General features: G+C 49.1%; 1 protein-coding gene across 1 annotated transcript in view; it reads left to right on the top strand.

The window, feature by feature from the left end:
- MPHOSPH10 (M-phase phosphoprotein 10) overlaps positions 1–23,150 on the top strand; it is a 169,686-nt gene that overhangs the window by 13,403 nt on the left and 133,133 nt on the right. Inside the window, exon 2 of the mRNA XM_085644088.1 lies at positions 17,823–18,507. Within this exon, the coding sequence (XP_085500214.1) occupies positions 17,823–18,507 (685 nt within the window). The remainder of the gene's footprint in view (positions 1–17,822; positions 18,508–23,150) is intronic.

A 23,150-nucleotide genomic window follows, 5' to 3' on the forward strand; every position in this document is an offset into this window, starting at 1 on the left:
GGAAGGGTTCATCGAGGTATTCCTGATGGTTATTGCCCAGCCAGAGGAGCTCAAAGTATTGGACTGTCGAAGTATTGGTCCAGGAGGGCATGAGACGGCGCAGTCCCAGCGGTGTAGAGTTGACTAAAATGACCTCCGTAGGAGAGGTAGTGCATTCAGGACCCCTGTGTCGCAATGTAGGAGGCAGCATGGGCCTGTCGCAGAAGGTTGGCTAAGGTCTTACTGGGCCGATCACCCTCGCCGTAGCGGCTCGCCCTCGCCTCCCTACCAAAAAAGGAGAGCTCCCTATCGGCTTCTTGCTCGAATTCAGAAAGTTTACCTCTGAGCTGTGCAAAGGTATCGGGGTGGGGGCTGGTAGAGTGCAGAGAATCGAGGACCCTAATTTCTCCCTCTATGTGCGCAAGAGTGCCGTGGATGCAACGTAAGACTCCCGACTGTTTGTAGATACACTCGCCCCGAACCACCACCTTGAGCTCTCCCAAAGTGTGGAGGGGGCTTCCACAGAGCCGGCGTTGAGTTTGAAAAAGTTCTCTATTGCAGTTTGGACCTCTGTGCAAAACACCGATTCGCGGAGCGCGATATGGGGCAATCGCCAGGCAAACATACGCTGGGGAATGCGTGCGGGGAGCAGACAGAGGCCGACGGGTGCATGGTCCGATAGAGTGCATGCCATGTGCTCGACCGAGGTGACCCATGCATATGCGTTGCGAGTGGTAATCCAAAGGTCCAGGCGGGACCAGCTGCCTGAGGTGCCCGTAATGCAGGTGCCCTCGCGCAAGTCCGATGGGAATGACGCCATGCATCCAACAGGGAGTTGTGGGCCAGGATGGAACGCAAAAGGGAGGTAAAGCGGAGGTGCAAAGCGCGGGGCCCAGAACGATCCAGGGTGGCTGAAGGTGTAATGTTGAAATCCCACAGTAAAGCGGTGGGGCCCAGGGAGAATGTGTCGCCACACCAGTACCAAGAAGTCGGGGTCATTAGAGTTGGGGCCGTAAACTGCTGCGAGGACAAAGCGGCCCTCGGGATTGGTAATGGCCTTGGTGGTTTGCCAGGGCAGCCCTCTGCGAAGAAGGATGGATACCCCAAGGGAGTAGCTGAGTAGAAGGAGGAGTGGATTTCATCACAATGCCGGGATTGGAGTTCGGAGGCAGTGGCAGGGAACAAGTGGGTTTCTTGGAAGAAGCAAATGTCAACCTTGTGGGAAAGGGAAGCTTGAGAAGCGTGAGATGTGATGTGCAGTATGGAGAGCTGTGTGTCAAACAGTACAGTGCAGAGCAGTCCAAAAAACAAACCCAACAACAGGCTTCGAAGGCGAGGCAACAACACCCAAGGGAATTTCCCCCCCCCCACCACCCACACCAACCCCCCAATCAAGTTGAGAGAACAGCCCCACCCACCCAGGGAACTCCCAACTGGGAAAGGAAGAAACTGAATAAGGAGAGAAATTCAAGAAAGAGATAAAGGGAGTCATCCTGCAGAGATGTGGCTCAGGTCAGCGAACACCCCTGCCGCAAGGACAGGGTGGCCAAGCCAAGAGTGGAAAGCGCACTGTAGACAAAAGAGAGAGAGAGACCTAAGGAGCGCCCTGCACCCTGGGGCCCACAAGTCACTCATGATGCAGGTGCAAGGTAAAACCATGGCGGTGCCACATAGGAAAGGAGGGAGTGTAGGGCTGTGGGAGGAGTGTAGCAGAGTTGCAGCAGCTGAAAGGAACCGCAGGGCCCATGGGTAAGGGGGTTTAATAACTACAGGTGCGAGTCAGTACATGAGCCATAGCCGAACAACTGGAACCAGGACCGAGGAGGGCGGGTTCGTGCCACACAGTTACGGAGGCCAGAGAGCGAGAGCTGCCATCAGCCATTGTCACTTAGGTCACCAGCTGCAGGCGTTTGGGAGCTTGAAGGGGTGGAGCGCTGTGATTTGTACAGTTTATGCAGTCTTTGGTTCCAGAAAGGTGTGGACCTGTGAGCCATCCCTGACACGTAGCTTTCCCAGATAAGCTAGGGAATTGGAGATGCCGTGTTTTTGCAGCAGTCATTTGGCAGGTAGAAATTCACGGCAGGCAGCCTGCACCGCCATGGTATAACCAGGATAGAAGGATATCAAATTCCCTTGGCTGCGAATTTCCCCCTTTTCCCTGGCAGCTTGGAGGACCGCGTCGCAGTCTCTGAAGTTCAGAAGCTTGGCGATGATGATGGGCTGAGCAGGGAGGCCAGGGGCAGGTTGAGGACCCAGAGAGCCACAGGCCCGCTCGACGATAAACACAGGCGCGAGGAGCTCCCCAAAGAGGTCACGGAGCAGCTGCTCGATGAAGTTCTCCATCTTGGTTATGTTGGAGGATTCGGGCACAACCGTGATGCGGAGGTTGCTTCTGCGGGAGCGCGCCTCCAAATCCTCATTTTTATTTTTAATGAGTTCCAGGATTTTATCCATCCGTAGGAGTGTGTGGTGATCCTGGGTGGCAGCGTCCTCTGCATCGGACATCCTGGTTTCGACTTGAGTTAGCCACGTTTCATGGGAGTCCACTCTGGCCTTGACCGTGTCCAGCAGGGCAGAGAGTTGGTCAAGTTGAGCCGCGATACCGGTCACTGTGTATTTCACGTCCAGCACGATGGCCTTGAGGTCGCCTCGCGGGTAGAGTCGGATTGGTGAATAGGTTCGGCAGCGTCCATGATCGCTTCCTCTTGTCGTGAGGACTTGCGCTGATCGAACGCAGGCTTCGGTTGCTTAGGGTCTGTCCCTCCCATTGTTGAGGTCCTGGCTGCCCTATGGAGCAGCACCACAGATGATCAAGGAGTGGATGAAAGGAATATGAGGAGGCAGGGGCTAAGAAGAGGGGCTGCAGCTGAGGACCAGTGCCAAGGGAGGAGGCTGTAGTCAGGTGCCAATGGGTGGAGGTGGGGGACCCCGCAGCCCGCCAGGTCCGACAGGAGAGGTGGCATCCGGACACAGCGCAGACGGAGCAGGAGGTCCCAGCGAGAATGAGGCAGGTGGCCCAGGTTCGAGGGGTGGACCGGAGCCGGCGCTACCGTGGCTGGCGTCGGTAGGAAACCTCGGCAGGGAGGCTGGTCAGGTAGGAGACAGAGGTCCCGGGAGGAGGAGAGGCAGCGCTGTAGCACAGGTATATGAACGTTGGGGCCCAGGGCAGCTGGTCACACCTGGAGACGAGAGTGGGCACCAAGGTATAGAGGGTGGCGGCCGGGTCGAAGCGAGGCACAGATGAAGGCAGAGCAGCAACAGTCAGTCGGCTGGACAGTTGCCGGGTAAGCCAGCACATGTGGGAGGAAGCCGGAGCAGGCAGCCACCTCGCTGATCCCAACGGCCCGCCGCGGAGCCAAGCCCGGCGGGGGGGCCACCCAGCCGAGGCAGAGGCAGGCAAGTGAGGATGTCTGTGTGAAGGCTTAAGATGGGGACGTCGGGCCGCGCCGGGCCATCCAGGTGGCGGAGAAGGCCCCAGGAGCGGGGCAGCGGCAGCACGCCGACAAGGGAGAGCGCTGCAGGAGGCAACCGGGAGCCCGCGAGGGCCCAGAGCAGCTTGGGAGTCGTGGGAGGTGCGCCGCCCACCTCGCAGGGGCCAGGGTGACCAGGCTGGGGTAGCGGGCGCCAGGTGTGGAAGAGGCGCAGGTCTAGGTCCAGCGGTACAACCCGCGTACCCCCTCCCCCGCCACACGGCACACTCGTGGAAAGCGACTCACCGGGCAGAGCGAAGCAGGAGTGCCGGGCCGGTCCAAGAGGGCGATTCAGGCCGCAGGAGTCCACCCAGGTGGGATGAGGAATCGGCGGCGTCCCAAGTCCCAAGCCGAGCGCCGTCCATATGCCGGCAGCTAGGAGGGCGGACATTTTGCATCCGGCTAAGCTATGCCCCCCGGAGACTCGCACCTTAATGGTTAAGCTACTCTGAAAAACCATGAATACAAATCAGCAAAAAACACAAAAGGGAGTGCCTCAATTGTCCAACAATTTTACTATAGCAATTCTTCTCTTTGTTTTCTTCTTGTGTATACTTGTTCTATGTTATCAATATATTCTACTCCAGGTTTGAAATAACAAGGGAACCACAGTGTGAAGTCTCTTAACAACTTTTTATTTTTATTTTTCAAAGCATCAATGATGCAACCCAGCCTACGCGTTTCGTCCTCATTGAGGACTTCATCAGGGTTCAGATATTTCCGTGCAGCAAGATCAAATCCGTATGACTGTATAAAGGAATCCGTTCTACCTAAAACTTTTATTTCTCTTTATCCCTTCAAGTACTTGTATTATCCCTTAGATTTCATATGAAAATAACAAACGGTCATATAGACCAAGCAGCTTAATATCCACACCCCAATGGTTTCTGTAAGCTAAGGCCGGGGTATCACAACGGGCTACTAACATCCAGTAACTTCTAGAGGAAGGTACTGGACATTATTAGCGCATCGTGATATCCACTGTGATCAATAGCACCATATTCTGTTTACTAGTCTAAAATCTCCATGTCCTGTTGTCTATCATCCGTTTGAATCTTATGGCCACGTTGTTTCTTGTCCAGGCTTTACTTTTACACCTTCAGGCTTCCTTTGATAAAATATTAAATGCTGCTCTGTTTTTGTTTTGATATTCTGTAGGCGCCTTAAAGAGGTTATGTTCTTATGAATGCGGGAAGCTTGGGGTTTTTTAATAGCAAATTTAATGTATATTGTTCAAGTGATGAGTGCTAATGTAAAATCTGCATACCCCAATTTTGCCAGGCACGTTGGTCACGTGGGACCATTCTCTGCTTCCAACACTGTATCTTCTTGGTCTTTGCTCGAGCTAGGTACAAGTATATACAGTAGCCATCAATTATTCAACAATGCTAAACTCATAATTGTTTGAAGAATTTGGTGCTCCAGAAAAAAGCATATCCAAATCCTACTAAATTAAAGATTATTTTTTTGTAAAACGGCTCCTTGCTTCAAAATCTTGAGGTTTACTGTTTTATTGAAACACTTTAGGGGACAGGCGTATACCATCCTTCTCTTTACTTCATTCAGCTTTATTGAGTGTACGGAAAGGTGATCTTTGCTCTTGAGATACAAAATGGATTGCATGATGCATATACCATGACAAAATCATCAAATGCCTTGAAATATCAATCAATCAATCAATCACAGCATTTATATAGTGCGCTACTCACCCGGAGGGTCTCAAGGCGCTTGGGGAGGGGGGGGGGTCCGCTACTGCTCGAACAGCCAGGTCTTGAGCTGCTTCCTGAAGGCGAGGTGGTCTTGGGTCAGGCGGAGGTGGGTCGGGAGGGAGTTCCACGTCTTGGCGGCGAGGTAGGAGAAGGATCTTCCTCCTGTGGTGGCTCTTCGGATGCGGGGGACGGCGGCGAGGGCGTGTTTGGTTGATCAAAGCTGGCGTGTGGAAGTGTAGAAGTTGAGGCGGCTGTTGAGGTATCCTGGGCCTTGGTTGTGTAGGGCTTTGTGTGCGTGGGTGAGGAGTCGGAACGTGATTCTCTTGTTGACCGGGAGCCAGATAGGTCTCTCGTGTCCGGAGATGTGGCTGTGTCGGGGGATGTCCAGGATGAGTCTTGCTGAGGCGTTCTGGATTCGCTGGAGTCTCTTCTGGAGTCTGGCAGTGGTTCCGGCGTAGAGGGAGTTGCCGTAGTCCAGTCGGCTGGTGACGAGGGCCTGGGTGACCGTCTTCCTGGTCTCGGTGGGGATCCACCGGAAGATCTTACGTAACATGCGCAGGATGTTGAAGCATGACGAGGAGACGGCGTTGACTTGTCTGGTCATGGAGAGGGAGGAGTCCAGGATGAAGCCCAGGTTGCGTGCGTGGTCTGTTGGTTTGGGTGCGCTGCCCAGGGCGGGGGGGGCCATTAGAAGTCGTTCCAGGCGGAGGGCGAGGATCCCAGGATGAGGACTTCCGTCTTGTCTGAGTTCAGTTTCAGGCGGCTGTTCTTCATCTACTCGGCTACGTCTTTCATCCCCTCGTGTAGGCTGGCTCTGGCGGTGGCGGGGTCGTTGGTGAGGGAGAGGATCAGCTGGGTGTCGTTGGCGTAAGAGATGATGTTGAGGTTGTGTTGGCGTGCGATGGCCGCAAGGGGGCTCATGTAGACATTGAAGAAGGTGGGGCTGAGCGAGGAGCCTTGAGGAACGCCGCAGATGACTTCGGTGGCTTCTAATCTGAACGGGGGGAGGCGGACTCTCTGAGTCCTTCCGGCGAGGAAGGAGATGATCCATTCTAGTGCCTTCTCTTGGATTCCGACATTGCTGAGGCGCTGCTCTAGGGTGCGGTGGCAGACAGTGTTGAAAGCCGCGGAAAGGTCGAGAAGGATGAGGGCCGCTGTTTCCCCGTTGTCGAGCAGGGCTCGGATGTCATCAGTGGCAGCGATGAGGGCGGTCTCGGTGCTGTGGTTGGCCCGGAAGCCGGACTGCGAGTGGTCGAGGGATCCATTCGTCTTGAGGAAGGCGGCCAGCTGCTTGTTGACGGTCTTCTCGATGACTTTGGCCGGAAACGGGAGGAGCGAAATGGGGCGGTAGTTTTTGAGTTCGGTGGGGTCCGCTGATGGTTTCTTCAGTAGAGCGCTGAGTTCGGCATGCTTCCAGCTCTCCGGGAAGGTCGCTGTGTCGAAGGCGGTGTTGATGATGTCCCGCAGGTGGGGCGCGATGACGGAGTCGGCCTTGTTGAAGACGTGGTGAGGGCAGGGGTCGGTTGGAGATCCAGAGTGGATGGAGTTCATCGTGCGTAGGGTTTCCTCGGTGTTGATCGGGGTCCAGGCGCGGAGGGTGGTGGTGGGGGGTGCTAGTGCTGTCGTGGGGTGCGTTGGCTCTGTGCTGAAGCTGTTGTGTATGTCCGCGATCTTGTTGTGGAAGTAGGAGGCGAGGGAGTTGCAGAGGTCTTGTGATGGGGTGATGTCGTTGTTTCCGGCGCTGGGGTTGGAGAGCTCTTTGACGATGTTGAAGAGTTCTTTGCTGTTGTGGGCGTTGTTGTCCAGTCGTTCCTTGAATGCGGTTTTCTTGGTGGTGTGGATCAGTTGGTGGTGTTTTCGAGTGGCGAGCTTGAGGGTGGTCATGTTGTCTGGTGTTGGGTCTCTGCGCCAGGCTCTCTCGAGGGCTCGGCAGTTCCTCTTGGAGCTCTTGAGTTTGTCGCTGAACCATGGTGCTTTCTTACTGCCGGGTCTGCTGGGCGGGGTCCTCAGTGGGGCGAGGTCGTCTGCGCAGTTGCTGATCCACTTTGTGAGGTTGTTGGCAGCCTGGCTGGGGTTCGCTGAGCTGGCGGGGGGGTCCTAGCTCAGGGAAGCGGCGAGCTGGTTGGCTGTGATCTTGTTCCATCCTCTGCGTGCAACCTGTTGCTGGTGGTGGTGGATCGTGTTCTTCCTGTAGCTGAAGTGGACGCAGCTGTGGTCCGTCCAGTGGAGTCCGGTGGCGTGGCTGAAGGTGATGTCCTTGCTGGAGGAGAAGATGGGGTCGAGTGTGTGTCCGGCGTAGTGGGTGGGTGCATCCCGTTTGCCACGGTTACAAAGTACACTCTGCAGCAATAAGTTAGTTTATCTTTAGGTCTCCCCTAGGCAGCGCATGCGCTGGTCGTCGAGAGATGCTGTGCACAGTATGGTGGGGGAAGCTCCGCCCACTTTCCTTCTAGCTTTACCTAGCTTTATCTTTTCTATTGGACGAAATATTAAATGATGCATCGTGATTGGTTTTCGGCAAGTTAGTCCCGCCTCCTGACGACCATGTCCTTCCATGGCTATCAGCCCCTTTACTTTGAAAACTCTTTTGTTCCCCTGCCTCCCCCCGTTCGCACCTGCAGTCTGTGACTTCTCAGCCCACCAAACCAGGATGGCCTGCCACGACCCCAGACACCCCTCCCCCTCCCCCCCCGCCCTGGTACACCCCCCGCACTCCATGCCCCAATGGTCCATTTTAATTACGCCTCCTGCAGGATGAAGTTGATTTGGCCTTTTCTGCCAGGACTTGTTTTTATTGTCCCTTTAGTGCGTCAGGCACACGATGAAGATGACACCACATAATGTATGGCTTTTCTCACCTCTACTAGCGGATTGTTATTCACGCCTTGTAGGTCCGAATATGAGCACCAGTTTCCAAAGTATGTACCCAAAAGTATCATTGCGAGCATTCTAAACTCTCTGCAACACAGCATGTTTATTTAACCCCTTCCCCGCTCATGACGGAACCACTCCATCATGAGCCACGGTTGCGCTGTGCTCATGACGGAGTGGTTCCGTCATGCTGTGGCCGTTGGCGGCCGCTCCGCCCACGCGGCGCTAATTCCCCGCCTGTGCGGGCGATTAGCGCAGTGGGCGGAGATGTGATGGAACCACTCCGTCTTGAGCACAGATCAACCATGGCTCGTGACGGAGTGGTTCCGTCACGAGCACAGCGCCACCGCGCTGCCCCCAAACCCCCCCCCCCCCCCCTCCACTCAGCGCCGCGGCGGAATTCCTGCCGCGGCGAAGGGGTTAAAGACATGTTTAAACTAACTAGACCTGCATTATGTTTTCAAACGATCACACGCTTCACCAAACAGTCCACATCCGGGTCAAACTACAACCAACACCAATTTCGACCACACACTTCAAGGAAACCCAGGAACCACATGACTAGCGGATCGCATCGGGACCTTGTCCTACCTATAAACGTTCATTTAATGATACAAGTGAAGTAGCAACTTACATAGCATCCCAAAAAGCCAATACAACACAATATACCCCCGCTCCCAGTCAGTCAATATTATGCTCACACATAATGGTGTTTTAACACAATACACTCAGGATCGTACAGACTGCAGACTTCTTTTGCATACACAAAACAAACAAGATGGTTCCATCCGAGCACACCACGTCCTTGCACGAGATGAACCTCCCTACTGCCCGACCAGAGTCAAACATCTGAGCACTTCCTGCAGAGTCACTAATCAGGCCGGAAGGCCTTCCCTGCATCTCCCTTCCCACTACCAGATGAAACTATCTGCCTGTACCTCCGATGGCCGCCTCTCCCTCAACGAAAGCGTGATGCCCACCCTGAGTATATGGATGGCCCTCTGTCCCCGCAGAGGAGTAACAAAAGCATCACAGCCCTGTCGGTGGACTCTCGGAGCCCTGGACGCTGGCCTAGTGGGCTCACCCCGCAGTCCCTTGTCCCGCAGCACAATGATACCTGCAAGCCCTACACCCAGCCTCCTATCCTCACCGCCAGATCCGATACTCACCTACTACACCCAGTCGCTCCTAGGACCCTCCAACATGGCACAACAGTTTTAAATAATACATTTCGGAATTCAGAACAAGATCCTCTATTGTTACAGTTACTTTCGTGCTGCACAGCTAAATACATATAAGGTGAGACCGATTGCATTGAAAATGCTTGTTTTTATTGCAATGCAGCCGAAATGTCCAACTGGTCTGGTGGAGCCAGATCTAGTCCCAGATGGGCTAGTGCTGACACCGATAAACTGCATGTTTGCACATGCCTAGCTTTGGAAACTGTGTATGCCATTGTTAAGTGCTTGATTGTGGTGGGGGTCCGCCGAGGATGGCAGATGGACTTCCCCGACTCTCCCACTGTGTGGCTCCTCCTCCCCCGACATCCGTGGCCTAATTGATGTGTTGGATATCTACAACCCATTGGGTCTCGGCCCCCGTCTCCCCCAGGCCTTTTTCCCAGCCCTGATTATCGACTGAGGGGCTTGGTGGGGCACAGCTTGCCGGGGCCTCGCAGCAGACGGTGTGGGTGCCATTTTCCAGTGGGCTGGGCGGTGGCGGCCAGGTTCCCCTCAGGGATGCTGTAGACAATGGCGCAATACTGGGTGCCTAATCCTGGGCCCCAGACCTGCCATTGGTCCAGGATCGAATAGACGAGTTCTGCCATTCTGGCACAGACTGTGTGGCTGATGGCGGCACACGGCTGAGGCTCCCCCGAAGGTGTGTTTGGACCACACTGCCTGCAACAAATTGGATTGCTGGCGGATGGACTTGGGCGATCAGGCCTGTTGTGCAAGTGAGGTGCGACCCGAGGAGCTCTAACGGAGGGAACCATTAAATCCAACAGCGGGCCATGGCGCTTGAATTAACACGGAGTAGCGGTCAGTTCCAGTGACCACTAACAGTGAGCATGAAAGTCACCTGCAAGCTGCGGGACAAGGGACTGCCGGGTGAGCCCACTGGGCCAGCGCTCACAGGGCCCACCGATAGGGCCGTGATGCTTTTGTTACTCCTCTGCAGGGACCGAGGGCCATCCATATACTTAGGGTGGGCATCATGCTTTCGTTGAGGGAGAGGCGGCCATCGGAGGTATAGGCAGATGGCTTCATCGGGTAGTGGGAAGGTAAATGCAGGGAATGTATCAAGGCACCATTACAAATGTTAACAGCAGGGCGCCCCAACAAGGGAAGTTAGGGATGCCCTATTGGCCATTAATAATCCTGCAATCTTTCGCACATCACAAACATTGGTACGTAATCCACGACAGCTAGGTACTGCATTGAAAGAACCATGAGTCAATAAAAAAAGCTCTGCACAAGCCTTATGCCGTGTTGTGGCCTTGGCCTGGATTGCTTTGGGGATGGACCACGTGGAGTCCAGATGAAGTCCCTGCATCTTGCTATGAAAATGGAGGCACCCCTAGTTGGCAGCAAGGGTCTGTTGATGGCACCTCTTGATTGGAACATTCTACTATCCTGGGACAACTGCAGCGACAGGCCCTGATTGCTGAGGCGCCCACCTACATATGGGACTTCTAGTTGCCCCCTCCTGTCTGCGTCCTGCAATGGGCCACACAATGCTATCGCTGGAACTAACCATTTTTCAGCCTTCACAATCTGGTAGTTCTTCTGTGTTGGCCACAGAGAACTATATATATCCCACAAAGGCCTACCCCCCAATTCGTAAGTTGGGTGTTATTCTTCAGGAGGTGACTCCCGATGGTAATAGAACAACAAATTGGCATAATCGCCAAGAATTTAGGCTTCCTCCGAGATGACCACCGAAAACTAGCAGATAAAGTCGCAACCAATGAAGCTAATTTGTCCTCTCTGGCCCCTCTACAGGAGGAACATTCTGCCCTTTTCATCAGTCGGCACAAGCAGGTCGTAACATTACGTGAAAGGGCAGAGGATGATGGATGGCGAGCAAGCTGCAGCAATGCACGTATTATTGGCATTGCCATGCAGCGGGTTCTAACACAACACAATACATAGAAAATTGGCTGAAAACTCAAGTAGCACCACAGGGTCTGTCAACATTGTATGTGGTCAAAAGGGCACACAGAATTCTCATGCAGTGCCTGCCTACTCATGCATCACCACGTCCCATCATGGCCCGTATTGTAAAATTCAGGCACTGTGGTATCGTCCTCCAAAGATCTAGAGAAAATACACCCATAACTGTAGATAATTTATTCATTTTTTTTGCAGAGTTTTATATAGCGCGTACTTGACCCAAATCGGTTATCTGAGCACTTTACATAGCACCAGTTATGTTACATGAGGAGACACATTCATTTTTGTTAGGCACGGGGAGATTAAGTGATATGCCCAGAATGACAGAATGTTCAGCGTCATTGCCAATACTCGAACCTGGTTTCCCAGATTCGAGGTCGACCGCCCTAGCCGTTAGGCCAACTCCTCTCCCCATATAATACATCTGTTGCACTCTTTCCGGATTACATGCTGGCAGTCCAGTGCCTGCGCTCTTTTTTTCCAGGCTACCAAAACATAACTGAGATCGTAGGGCAAACTTATGCTCTCCTGTTCCCAGCAAAGTTGAAAGTAATTCATGATCAATATACCCTCTTCTTTGATACACCGGAAGTCACATGGTATTGGCTGGAGCAACAGTTCACAAATGCTCGGTAACCGGTACCGCCTGGAATGCAGTCTCACAAGATTCTGCAGCCCTCATGGCTGCACCGTCGTAGTGTGGACCACCGAGCGGCATCTGAAGCTGTGCTGTCCCCGCATCAGGCCCTGGAGTGCAGACTGACGGCAATCGCATCACTGACATCCACAGGGAAGCAACAATCAACTCTTCACTCCAGTTCCACAGAGGACAGTGCCATAGATTACGACTCCAGCACCAGTGTGGCTCTGTTCCTCTCAGGAATGCCACGGACTGCTGACCATATCCTCTGAGTTTTGCCAGTGATTTGGTTCCTGCGTAACAAAAGCTGTCCACCCCACCTTTGTGGCTAACATGTCGCTCCTCACTTTCAAGATACCACAGCCTACTGATGATCCTATCCCCACAGTGCATAGCTCTGGACAGGCTGCCAGCCACATATGATATGGTAAATGAGTTTCTCCATACTGGTCTTAGAGACACCTATATTCTCCTTCCTTAGGGGTGTGACTCGCTTGAATGTTTCAAATACTTTGTGACCTTCCTATTTACATGCCTTAGCACTTCTGTACTAAATCAGTATACGCCACCTGGTTGAGCCGTTCCTAGTTGGGATCACAACGTTTATTCCTACTCTACCCTGAAGTGTTTCTTACATATGTACACTTGATAATTTGTATTATGCCTCATAACAATGAGACCACAAAGCCTAGGCCCTATTGACATCTGTTTATTCAAAACTCTTAGTATTTAGTCTCCTGCCTCCTCGCCCATATAGTGCTTACATGCAACATTAATCAGTTCAGATGGGTTTACAGTTTTGGGGAAACAATCGGTTTTGCTGGACATTGTATTAAAGAGTTGTTTAATTTTCTGACATAAGCACTCGCATGTGTCATACCGGTTTTGTTATGCAATGTGTTAATCGTGTGTGTATATATAACAAATGTTACTTTGCCTTATGTCACATGTCCAGAGTAGATAAAATATACTAACATGGAATGTCAGTGGTTTGGGGTCCATTCAGAAACGACATAGAATCTTAGCCCAACTTAATCAACGTGGGGCGAGCGTGAGATCTTTACAAGAGACACTTCTTTCTGTCGCTGAAGCTGTTAAACTACATGAGAAATGGAGAGGGCAACTATTTGCACGTATACTCTGCCATTCCATGTGGGACCGAGTGTGGCTGCAAGCAGGGATACCCTTTGTAGCTCTGACACCAAAATCGATAAAGATGGTTGATATGTCTGTGTTAAGGTCTGACAAGATGACAAACAGGTGGTGCTTGGCAGCTGAACAATTTATATTCTTGACGCACATATTCACCATCTTGGCTGACTGGGCACAATGCCTGCGGGTGATCAGCGGGGACTTCACTGCAGTCCTTAATATAGTGGTAGACCATTCCCTCTACCTGGCACAAGCTCGATCAAACAAGCCAAAGTTTTGCAACAATGGGCTACGGGATGGTACCTGACTGATGTTAGGCGAGGTAGAAATGTTAATATGCATGAATACTCCTACTCCCCTCCTCATAAATTACATTTCCGCCTGGACCGGATCCTTTGTCCTATCTACCTACAAGCGAAGATCATGCATGCAAATTTATTTGGGCAAGACTCTGTCAGATTGCAACCCCTAGGCCTAGAACTTGAGGCCGTGTCTCCACTCCCATTCCAACTTGGCATAGGCAACATAAATTATTAGAAGATCTAGTATTTAGGGACAATTTAGCTATCTCGATCAACACATACTTTGCAGAAAATGTCAATGCCACATCATCCCCCTAGTGGAATGGGAAGCATTTAAGGTGGTGGTGAGGTGTGTATCTATTAATACTATAGGTATGCTCATAAGACCGTCCTCCATGATCTTAGATGCAATGAGAACCAATTAGACTCCTTAAAGTGAGAAATTGCTAAGTGACCGGTTGAAACATTTTAAATATATTTCACTTGTTATGAAGACCCATTTTTAGATCTCGCCTAGCGATGCAGTGACATACGCTGCTCGCGTAAGTGAGATCTATTGTTGCCGACTTGCTTTGCGATGCGGGCCAGGATAGGTGCACGCGCTCACATGAGCTGTGAACGCATACGGCGGCGTTAGCTGAGGTTGCAGGACTGGTTGCCGACTTGAAGTCGGAAACGGGACAGGACCTGTGCACGCCTGTACCGCAAGACATGAGCTGTGCACGCGTATGGCTTGCGGCGCTCCTGCTACCACCATACGCGTGCACATCTCCTGCCTGTGCGCGCCGCGCTTACGTGAACACCCTGCGTTGTGCGCTCTACGCCGTGCTGGTTGCACTGCCTATTACATAATCATCCCCACTGCCGACGCTGCCGCACTCAGCTGCTGAATTTCAGCAAATTGCTGGCCGTACACCCGGCAGGCCACAGGAACACCCCGGGTGACGCCACGGCTCACCGCCACTCTGCCCCTCCTCCAGGCGATCTCAGCCTGTATTCAGTCTGCAAGGCCCTGTGGGCAGCAAGGCACAGGTACCGGGAGCCCTGCAGGCCATGAGATCTGCAGCTGGTCACCCCAGGCCTGCTGGGCCACCATTTGCGACCAGCGCAGCCATCACCTCAGGCCGCCACAAGGCAATTCCGCAGGAAGGCTCCAGCGGCGGTCTCTTTATGCCTGGCCCTGGGGATCGCCCATCACTCTGTGGCCCCGATCAGGCCGCACCACAACTCCGACCGCACAAGGTCGGCCTTCACAGTAGCCCCCAGATACCGCTTTCAAAGGAAAGGGTACCCCCACCAAACCTCCCTCTAAAAACGACTCCACGGGCCCTCACCAAGAAACAGGGAACATACGTCGTGGGTGAGTAAGAACACCAGTTCATTAGTTTGCTTTTCCGGTTTTTCTTTGCTTTTTTACATTTATTTTTTGGGGGATTGCTTGTTTGACTATTGAGATGGGCATAGTTTTAATATGGCTGGAAAGCAATAGAACTGCTCCTTGTACTCCTGTTTTCTCAGGCTCGGCATGAGTAAACAGATGCCTCTGTTTTCCATGAGAAAAGAACCCGTAAAACGATGGGCAAGTGAGTGTTTGTTTATTTGACAGGTTCAGTGATAACGAGCTGACAATGGTCTTCGAAGGGTGTAGTCTGATGCATGCCCTGGACGCTCCATTATCTGGCGACCTGGTAGCCTCATGTTAACTGAGACCATCAGACAATGGAGACATGAAGGAGGCAAACACTATGCAAGGGGTGCAAGCAGACACATGTATGGATAAACGTGTTGATTCTGGGTGCCAGGTAAGTGATTGCACTGTTTGCAAGGGCGCAATCAGTCTCGCTTTTGCAAGAGTTTAAGCTATTAGCATTGTAGATGACTATGCCTTTTGTTTTAAAAACCAACACATAAATAAAAGGCATTGTAATTTACAATGCCAATAGCTCAAACTTGCGTAAATGCGAGACCTATTGCATTGCAAATGCTTGTTGTAATTCTGTGGTGAAAAATATATTTTTATATGATCAAAACAAATTAGAACCCTTTACTTGGTGATGTGCAAATTTTTAATATTTTTGTTGAAACCCTGTTTCCAGAAATTATTAATGCGCTATTATCAGCAAAAGTACATGTTACTTGGAACGTTTTGTGGCCATTTCAATGGAAAATATGCTTTCTGTAAATGACAATGCACTACCACATCATGCTTTGGTAATATATTCATGAAAAGTGAGTTTTTAAACATGAACTGGGAATTATTACTGCTCCTGCCCAAATGACAATGCTATTAGTGAACTAAGTGGCAAGCCAGGAATCATGTGTACCCTATATATGGGCTCGATTACATGGAGCAAACATTTAGTCTAATAAATAAAGAGTATTTTTGTACAGCAGAAATAGCGAACTTGCATATTTGAAGGTGCTCTCTTATTTGATAAAAAAGAAAATGGCATCTCCATAAGACAAAATATTTGCCTAGGATCACACAATTTTTTACCAGTTCACGGGTCCAGCACATTACATTTAGGTCAAGTAGATTATTAAAGTTAATAGACCTGCAGGTCTAGTAACATTTTAAAGATTTTTCGAGCCCTTGAGTGTGTCTGTGTGCACATTGAAGTCTCCAGTGGTTATACTCATCTGATGGGTTTGCTTTAATTTTTGGAATTGTGATGTGTGAGTTTGTCTGTTTGCACATTCAAGTCTCTAATGATTATAATCATCTGATCATCTGATGTATTTAGTGTATATATCCTTCTGACTTCTTGCAGTGGACGTCCATATTATTATCTCCTTGTATTTTGTTTCATGTATTTTATTCCATGCAGTTAACAGTTGCATTTGTTTACTTATAAGTGTGATATTATTGCTCTGTAACTGCAATTTGAAGGAGAGACAGCAAAAAAACCTTCAATTAAAATTCAAGCTTTATCCTCAATGGATTCCTAATCAGCTGAGGCCGCTTTTTGTTTCCAGCCACAATCAAAAAGGAAAGCACAAACAACTCTGCAAGCTGAAACAGTTTCTTCTCTGGTACACGCCAACAAGCATGGTAGACATGGTCTCAAGTCAACTTTAATTTTCAAGTTTTAATTGTGTTTTCTTCATTACTTGGAGAATGAGAAAGAAAAACGGATAACTATAACGTTGTGTGAATGTATCTTCTGAATTATATGGAAGTAGATGATTATGGTGGAGTGTATTACAAGAGTTTTGCTATTACAATTGGAATCAAAGTGTAAAACATCCCATTAATATGTTTCAGATACCTTTGGTATATCTTTATTTTTTTCAAAAACTTTTATTGAACAAAGTTTCACAGCAAAGTTACAAGATTGCACTGTATCAAGACATTCTATACAAGCATACAGTATATTGCAGCATAGGTTACCTCATACACGTAGCACATGAAATCGATACAAGGGAGAGATGTTGTGGAAGCACTAGGGGAGTAGAATGAGCCATGGGAAAAGGCACATTGAGTGGGGGAGAAAGGCTAGTGGAGCAGAAGGGAGAATGAGCAGGGAGCCAGCAACTCATTGACCATCACCGGCAGGGAGCACGGGGGAGGTCGCAGGACACTTGGAGTTGTGATTTAAGAGGTAGGACACAAGTGGACCCCATATGTCAAGTAGGTGGTATTTGGCTGGAATTATGTCCCAGAATTCGGACAGGAGTGTCTGACAGCACGAAGCATCCTCAAGCCAGGTTTCAACTTTGGTACGAGCCTGCGACCCCAGCACATGGAGACCCTACGCCGCGCAAGGACAAGGAGCATTGCAGTCAAGCGGCGGGTGGCATCTGGGCAAAATTTAACGAAGCCTAAGAGGCAAAGCAGAGGGTCAGGCTGGACCAGCGACGAGGTGATCTCAGATATAGCGGCACAGACCTCGCGCCAATATGCGGAGATCTGAGGGCACAGCCAAGTGAGGTGGGAGAAATCTGCCGCAGGAGCAGAACATCGCAGACATCTATCACTGGGGATAAGTCCCATCTTGTGCAACTGAGCAGGTGTCCGGCAAAGCCTATGTAAATACTTAAAGGGAATGAGGCGCAGGCGGTAATTTGGGGATAGGCGTTTGATCTGATTGCAACAGCCTTTGGTATATCTTTGAAAGCAAGACTGATATATACACAAACCCATATGCTTTGTGTAAGCTTTTTTCCTTCCGTGTAGCAGTGTCCCAAGCATATCATAATTAATCTCTGTAATGTTCCTCTGGAGACGAAAATGCACTACATACAAATATTTCAATATACAAGGGGCTTTCCATATTGAGAAGTGTTTTTATTAACCCCTTCAGCGCTGCGCGGATTCCCCCGCGGTGCTGAAGGGTTCGAGCGCGGGCGGGGCCATGACGGAACGGTTCCGTCATGAGCACAGCTCAACCGATGCTCATGACGGAACCGTTCCGTCATGGGCATGGAAGGGGTTAAATCTGAGGTTGATTGTATTGTGAGATCTCATGTGGTTTGTATATGTTTGGCATATTTTAAAGTCTTTTGTTTTCTATTTTGTTTAGTGTGCAGGATGAATTGGCCTCCGAATTTTCACATCTAACTAAGAACCTTTATGATTTCCATAAACTTGAGCCTACTGAGACAACAACGGGAAGCCCTTTGAAGGAACTAGTTGTAGAGAATTTTGATGAAGAGCAGATTTGGCAACAGCTGGAGCTTCAAAACAGTGCAGTTCTGGGATTTTTTAAGAAATCTGTTAATCAGATTGTCAAAGACAAAGATGCTATTCTCCTTCACAGCACAGATGAGCAGGGTGATGAGCCTGCGGCACATTCCAGTGATGAGGACAATCATGACAGTGATGATGAGTCTTATCTCGGCAGTGATGGTAATCTGGAGCAAAGTGTGGAAATCAAAAAGAAAAAGAGAGCAAATTTCAAGGAAACTGGAAAACTTATTTATAGTGATGAAGACTCCGATGTCGATTTTAACATCGATGAACTAGAACAGAAAAGTAAAAAGACACAAAAAACTCAAGCAAGACCTATTGAAAAGTCAGTGGTGGATGATAGATTTTTTAAACTAGCTGAGATGGAAGCCTATTTGGATGATGTGGAGAAAGGAGAAATTGGAAAGAATGAAACAGATGCTGATCAAATTGATTATTTCGAAGATGTCATATCTGACGACGATGATGATACAGACAATGATGAGAATGAAGATCTGCTCTTTGGAAAGCGAAAAAAGGTAAACGGATTAATATTTTCAAATTTAATTGCTTGGGCTTTATTTGCTCTTTATTAGCGACAAAGTGTTACAGCATTTTGCGATCTTAAGCTTTCTGAACACATCCCACATCATACTTAGTTGGTATTGATTTATCAGCTCTTGAAAAGGTTTTTTGTAAAGCACAGTTATTTTGTAGCGTTTGATTGCTGAGAGAATGGAAAATTAGGTCATTTTACATGGTCAGGTGTTTCACATGACTTGTATTTGAGCGTGAAGGATGAAGACTTGTAGGGCGGCAAATTATTCCTAGTCAGAACTACAAGCACTGTATGGGGAATGGCCTTTCTCCAGAACCCGAGGAATACATAGTCATATCTGAGATCGAAAAGTAGCGAATTCCAGAATATGGCTTTTTCAAATCTCCATGGTGCATTGCAAGCAGATTTCATTACAAGACCGGAGGCTACATTTTATGCAATGTCTTTTAATGCAGTCACAAGGCAGCCGCACTACATCACAAAGTAAAACAGTTCTTAGAATGGAATAGTCAGACAGTATAAGAGGCATGAGCACCAAACAGAGAGCCTCTTTTAAATGCGGCTCACAAGCAGATAAGTTCCTTTACCTTACTTCAATTATGGTTCTTTTTCTTAATTGTTGCCTAACAGCTTTGCCTTGCTAGCGATCTAAAGGGATTTTACCCCTCCCGCCCACCCTTCTTTACTTCCTCCTTTCCATGCCCTGATTCCAATTTATGGTCTCTTCGGGACACCCCCACCCTCTTTCCCCTTCTCCTCACCGGAGTCCCTGTGTCTCTTTCCTTCGGGCGGGTGTATGCGCCTTATGCGCTATGATCTCTTCTGCCTTCAGGACGGTCTTCTGCTGTGTTCCGCTTTCAAATCCCCACCTTCACGCGCTTAATAATGCCGCCACCGTTCTAACTTATTTTCACCCCTAAACCCATTCCCAAAAGCTCTTACTTAAGTGTGTCCTCTCGCTTGAGCGCTCTTCCCTCTTCGACGAGTGGACCTTGGCAACGGCAGCGCTGCGCTCTCCGGTTGCCAAGTTCCTTTCCTCTACACCCTCCAGCAGCAGCTGAGCTCGAGCGGCTTGTTTCAGTTGCTCACCTGCTATCAGCTGCTGCCGGTCACTCGTCCCTCGCTTTCTGCAGTTTTTTCTTTGCCTTTGACCCTGCCAACTTCACCACTTTAGTTTTGAGGCCCTAAAAAAAAGAGAGAGAAAAAAAAAAGGGGAAATAGTTAATAAGTATAGTTTTGTTTATGTTTTGAATAATAAAAAAAAGGGGGGCATTTACCTTTCCTTCTAAATTCCTACTCTCGGAATCTAAAAATGTCAGACCTAGACTCCGATGACAAGCAAGCCCCCCCCAATTAAAAAAATTCATCCATAGAGAGATGAGGTCCTGTATGCTGGACACCCTTAAGGAGGTTATGGCCACTAAAAGACCCCTTCCTTCTGAACAGGACGACTCTATTGAAGGCTCAAATACAATTCATAATGGCATGCCCACTACTCGGATCAAAAAATCTAAAAATCCTGAGCCTAACAAGAGCACTGTGGGAGGTCCTAGCACCTCATTTAATTTGGAAGGTCCCAGCACCTTAAATATTATTGGAGGTCCTCGCACCTCGAATACTTTGTGTGTCCATAGCGGCAAAAACTACTCGACTGTGTCCCTGGAGGGACACCGGAGTGTCCTCTTAATGGAATATTCGTCTCATCCTTGACTCCTCCTCACTTCTCTTCGTTGTCCTCCTCCGAATTTTCAAGATGAATATGAACTTTTTTTCTTTGGACCTTTTGTTGTTTCTCCACATTTAAAAGAGGCTGTCTGTTTGGTGCTCATGCCTCTTATACTGTCTTGACTATTCCATTCTAAGAACTGTCTTACTTTGTGATGTAGTGCGGCTGCCTTGTGACTGCATTAAAAGACATTGCATAATGTTAGCCTCCGTGTCTTTAATGAAATCCAGATTCTCTAGTCATGTTCATAGGAGAATCGCAATTTCAGGGTGGTGCCTCATGCACCCGTTTCCTCTGATTTTGCCAGCAGACCATAGGCCCTTGTTACATGTCCATCCGCATAAAACATTTAAGTTTTTAAAATATTTACTTTCCAGAAGCCAGTGTAAATTTTTTACTGAGGTGCTTCAGTAATACAGTGGAGATAAGACCGAGCTGATGCTCCTAGGGAATTTCCCTACTTTTGATGCAGGAGTGTTGTGGCCAGCCTGTCTTGTCCCGGCTCCGAAGACCCAGATCAAGAGTTTGGGTATCTGGCTCGATCGTGATCTTAACTTTAAGTAGCAGACCTGTAAACTGGCGGCTGCTACCTTTCCTTGCAAGTAGGCTCATGGTCCAGGCTTTAATTCTTTCTCGCCTGGACTACGGAAATCCTTTGTATCCTTTGTATCTAGGAGCCCCCAATGCTACCATCTCGAAGTTACAAACTGTGCAAAATTGTGCAGCACGGATGCTCCTTCGGATACCAAACCGCCAATTGGCGAAACCAGCTCTGAGCTCCCTTCATTGGCTTCCCATTTAGGAGAGAATAAAATTTAAAGCACTCTGTAATGCTCATAAGACACTAGCAGGGAAGGCACTATCCTTTAACCGGTCCATTATTCTGCCCTATCGAGCGAATAGATGCCTGCACTCGGATGACCTCCGCCTTTCCTTATTTCCCAGAATAAAAAGGGCAAAAAGTGGTGGACGCTTGTTTTCATATAGTGCTGCTAGGTTATGGAACTCCCGTCCCCTCTACATGCATATTGAACCCAATCATTTGGCCTCTGTAAAGTCCTTAAAACCTGGCTTTTTTCTTCATTTGGTTTGGTAGTCTGTGTTTGCACCGTTTTCAGCGCTGGAATGCCCTCTGGTAGCTATGCTCTTAACAAATGTTTAAATAATAATCATGTTAATTGGGATTAATAAAGCGCGTAATCACCAGCAGGTCTCTTAGCATAGCCTTTTGTACATGTTGCTTGGCCTTTTTCTCATGCCACAATGCTTTACCAAACAATTCCAGCCATCTAGTTATTAAGAGAAAATATGCAGTCTAAAAAAGTTAGAGAAAAAAAGTATTTGCTTGTTTGTTTTTCCCACAACAAAAACAATGCGTGGGCTGTAGAGCCCCTCTACAAAACCTCAGAAAAATAACTGGCTGCATGTACCTACGGAATTGTTTGAAGATCAAATGCGATGAAATGGTGCTGCATGGAACCTTTGCTCAGCTGAATCTCCAGACTGAAGTTTACCTTAAAAGGTGCCATTCATCCCAGAGAGAGCATGTAGGTGACTATATACTCACAGTCCTTAACGCATGCAAAAAAGAAGCCGAGAACTCGAAGTTCCCAAGTTTAGGTGGAGTGCAACTCCTGTATAGAGCACCTTACAACACTAGCGACACTCTGAGTTTGCTCACCTCAAATTCCTGCTTTTCTCGCAGTGTTTTTAGGCATAGGATTAGCACTTTGACATCCATGCGGAGAAAGAAAGGTGCAAAGCCTTTGGTATTTCTTCAGCAAAGTCTTTAAGCATAGGATTAGCACAGTTCCATCAATGCCGAACTATAAAATGACCAAAGCCTTTTACCACTCCATTCACCGGTAGGTAGTTATACTTAGGACCATGTTTCTGTAGAAAAGCTTTTTTTGACTTGCCTATACCTATGACGCTGACGAATCGGCACAAAATATTTTTTTAAAAAAGTATCTTAGTGAGTCTTGTTGTGGATGGAAATTTTGGGGTGATCTGTCAAGCGAAGGCAGAGAAAAGGGGGGGTAGGGTGTTTGAAAAAATATAGTATTTTCCATGTTTATACCCATAGAAACTTTGAACATGACTACAGCTCGAACAGCTAGACTGAATTACACCAAATTTGGTAGGAAGGTAAATTTTGATTCGCAGATCATGCATTCAGTTAGGTTAATGAAATCTCTTCAGTAGTTGTTGAGAAATTTATGGGAAAGCAAAGTAGGATATTTGGGCGGAGCCTGAGCACATATTTTGTAGTGAGATCTGATTGTTGCCAACACTTCAATTAGGAAACGGTTAAATAAATGAAAAAAGGGTAGGGTAGTGTGGTAGTGAAGGTCCCCCTGGGGCCCTGAGATGGCCAAAAATTACCTTTTATTAAAGGCCCTGCCCCCTCGATCAATCATTCTGCAAATGCACCTCCTGGCGCACTACAGGTTGGAGGAAGAAGTCTCCTTGGCTGCTGAGGGTGGTTGCCAAATTTTTTGCCCCCCCTCACCCCCCTTGTGGGATTGCTCTAACTCGTCGGAGACTCCACCCACATTTCTCAACTACTTTGCAAATGCACCTCCTGGTGCATTACTGGTTGGGGGATGAAGTCCCCTTTGCTGCCGTGGGTTGTTGGCCTTGTCTGAGGTGCCACGCTCTTACTCAACCACTCTGCAGAGGCGCCTCTTGGCACACTACTTTTGGGGGATGAAGTCTAGGAGTGAGCGTGCCAGTCAACTCTGTTCTGCCGGCAGGTTGTCAGAGTTTTTGCAGAACTCTGCATTCCAAGCAGAGCGCGGAGTCGCAAAACTCCGCCGACCGAGCAGTTTACCACCCACTCCTATCAGAGACTCATAAAGCCATTCACAGACCCACTCATATACCCACTTACAAAC

This window comes from Triturus cristatus, chromosome 3_1 (genome assembly GCF_964204655.1).
Source record: "Triturus cristatus chromosome 3_1, aTriCri1.1, whole genome shotgun sequence".
Taxonomy (NCBI): Eukaryota; Metazoa; Chordata; class Amphibia; order Caudata; family Salamandridae; genus Triturus; species Triturus cristatus.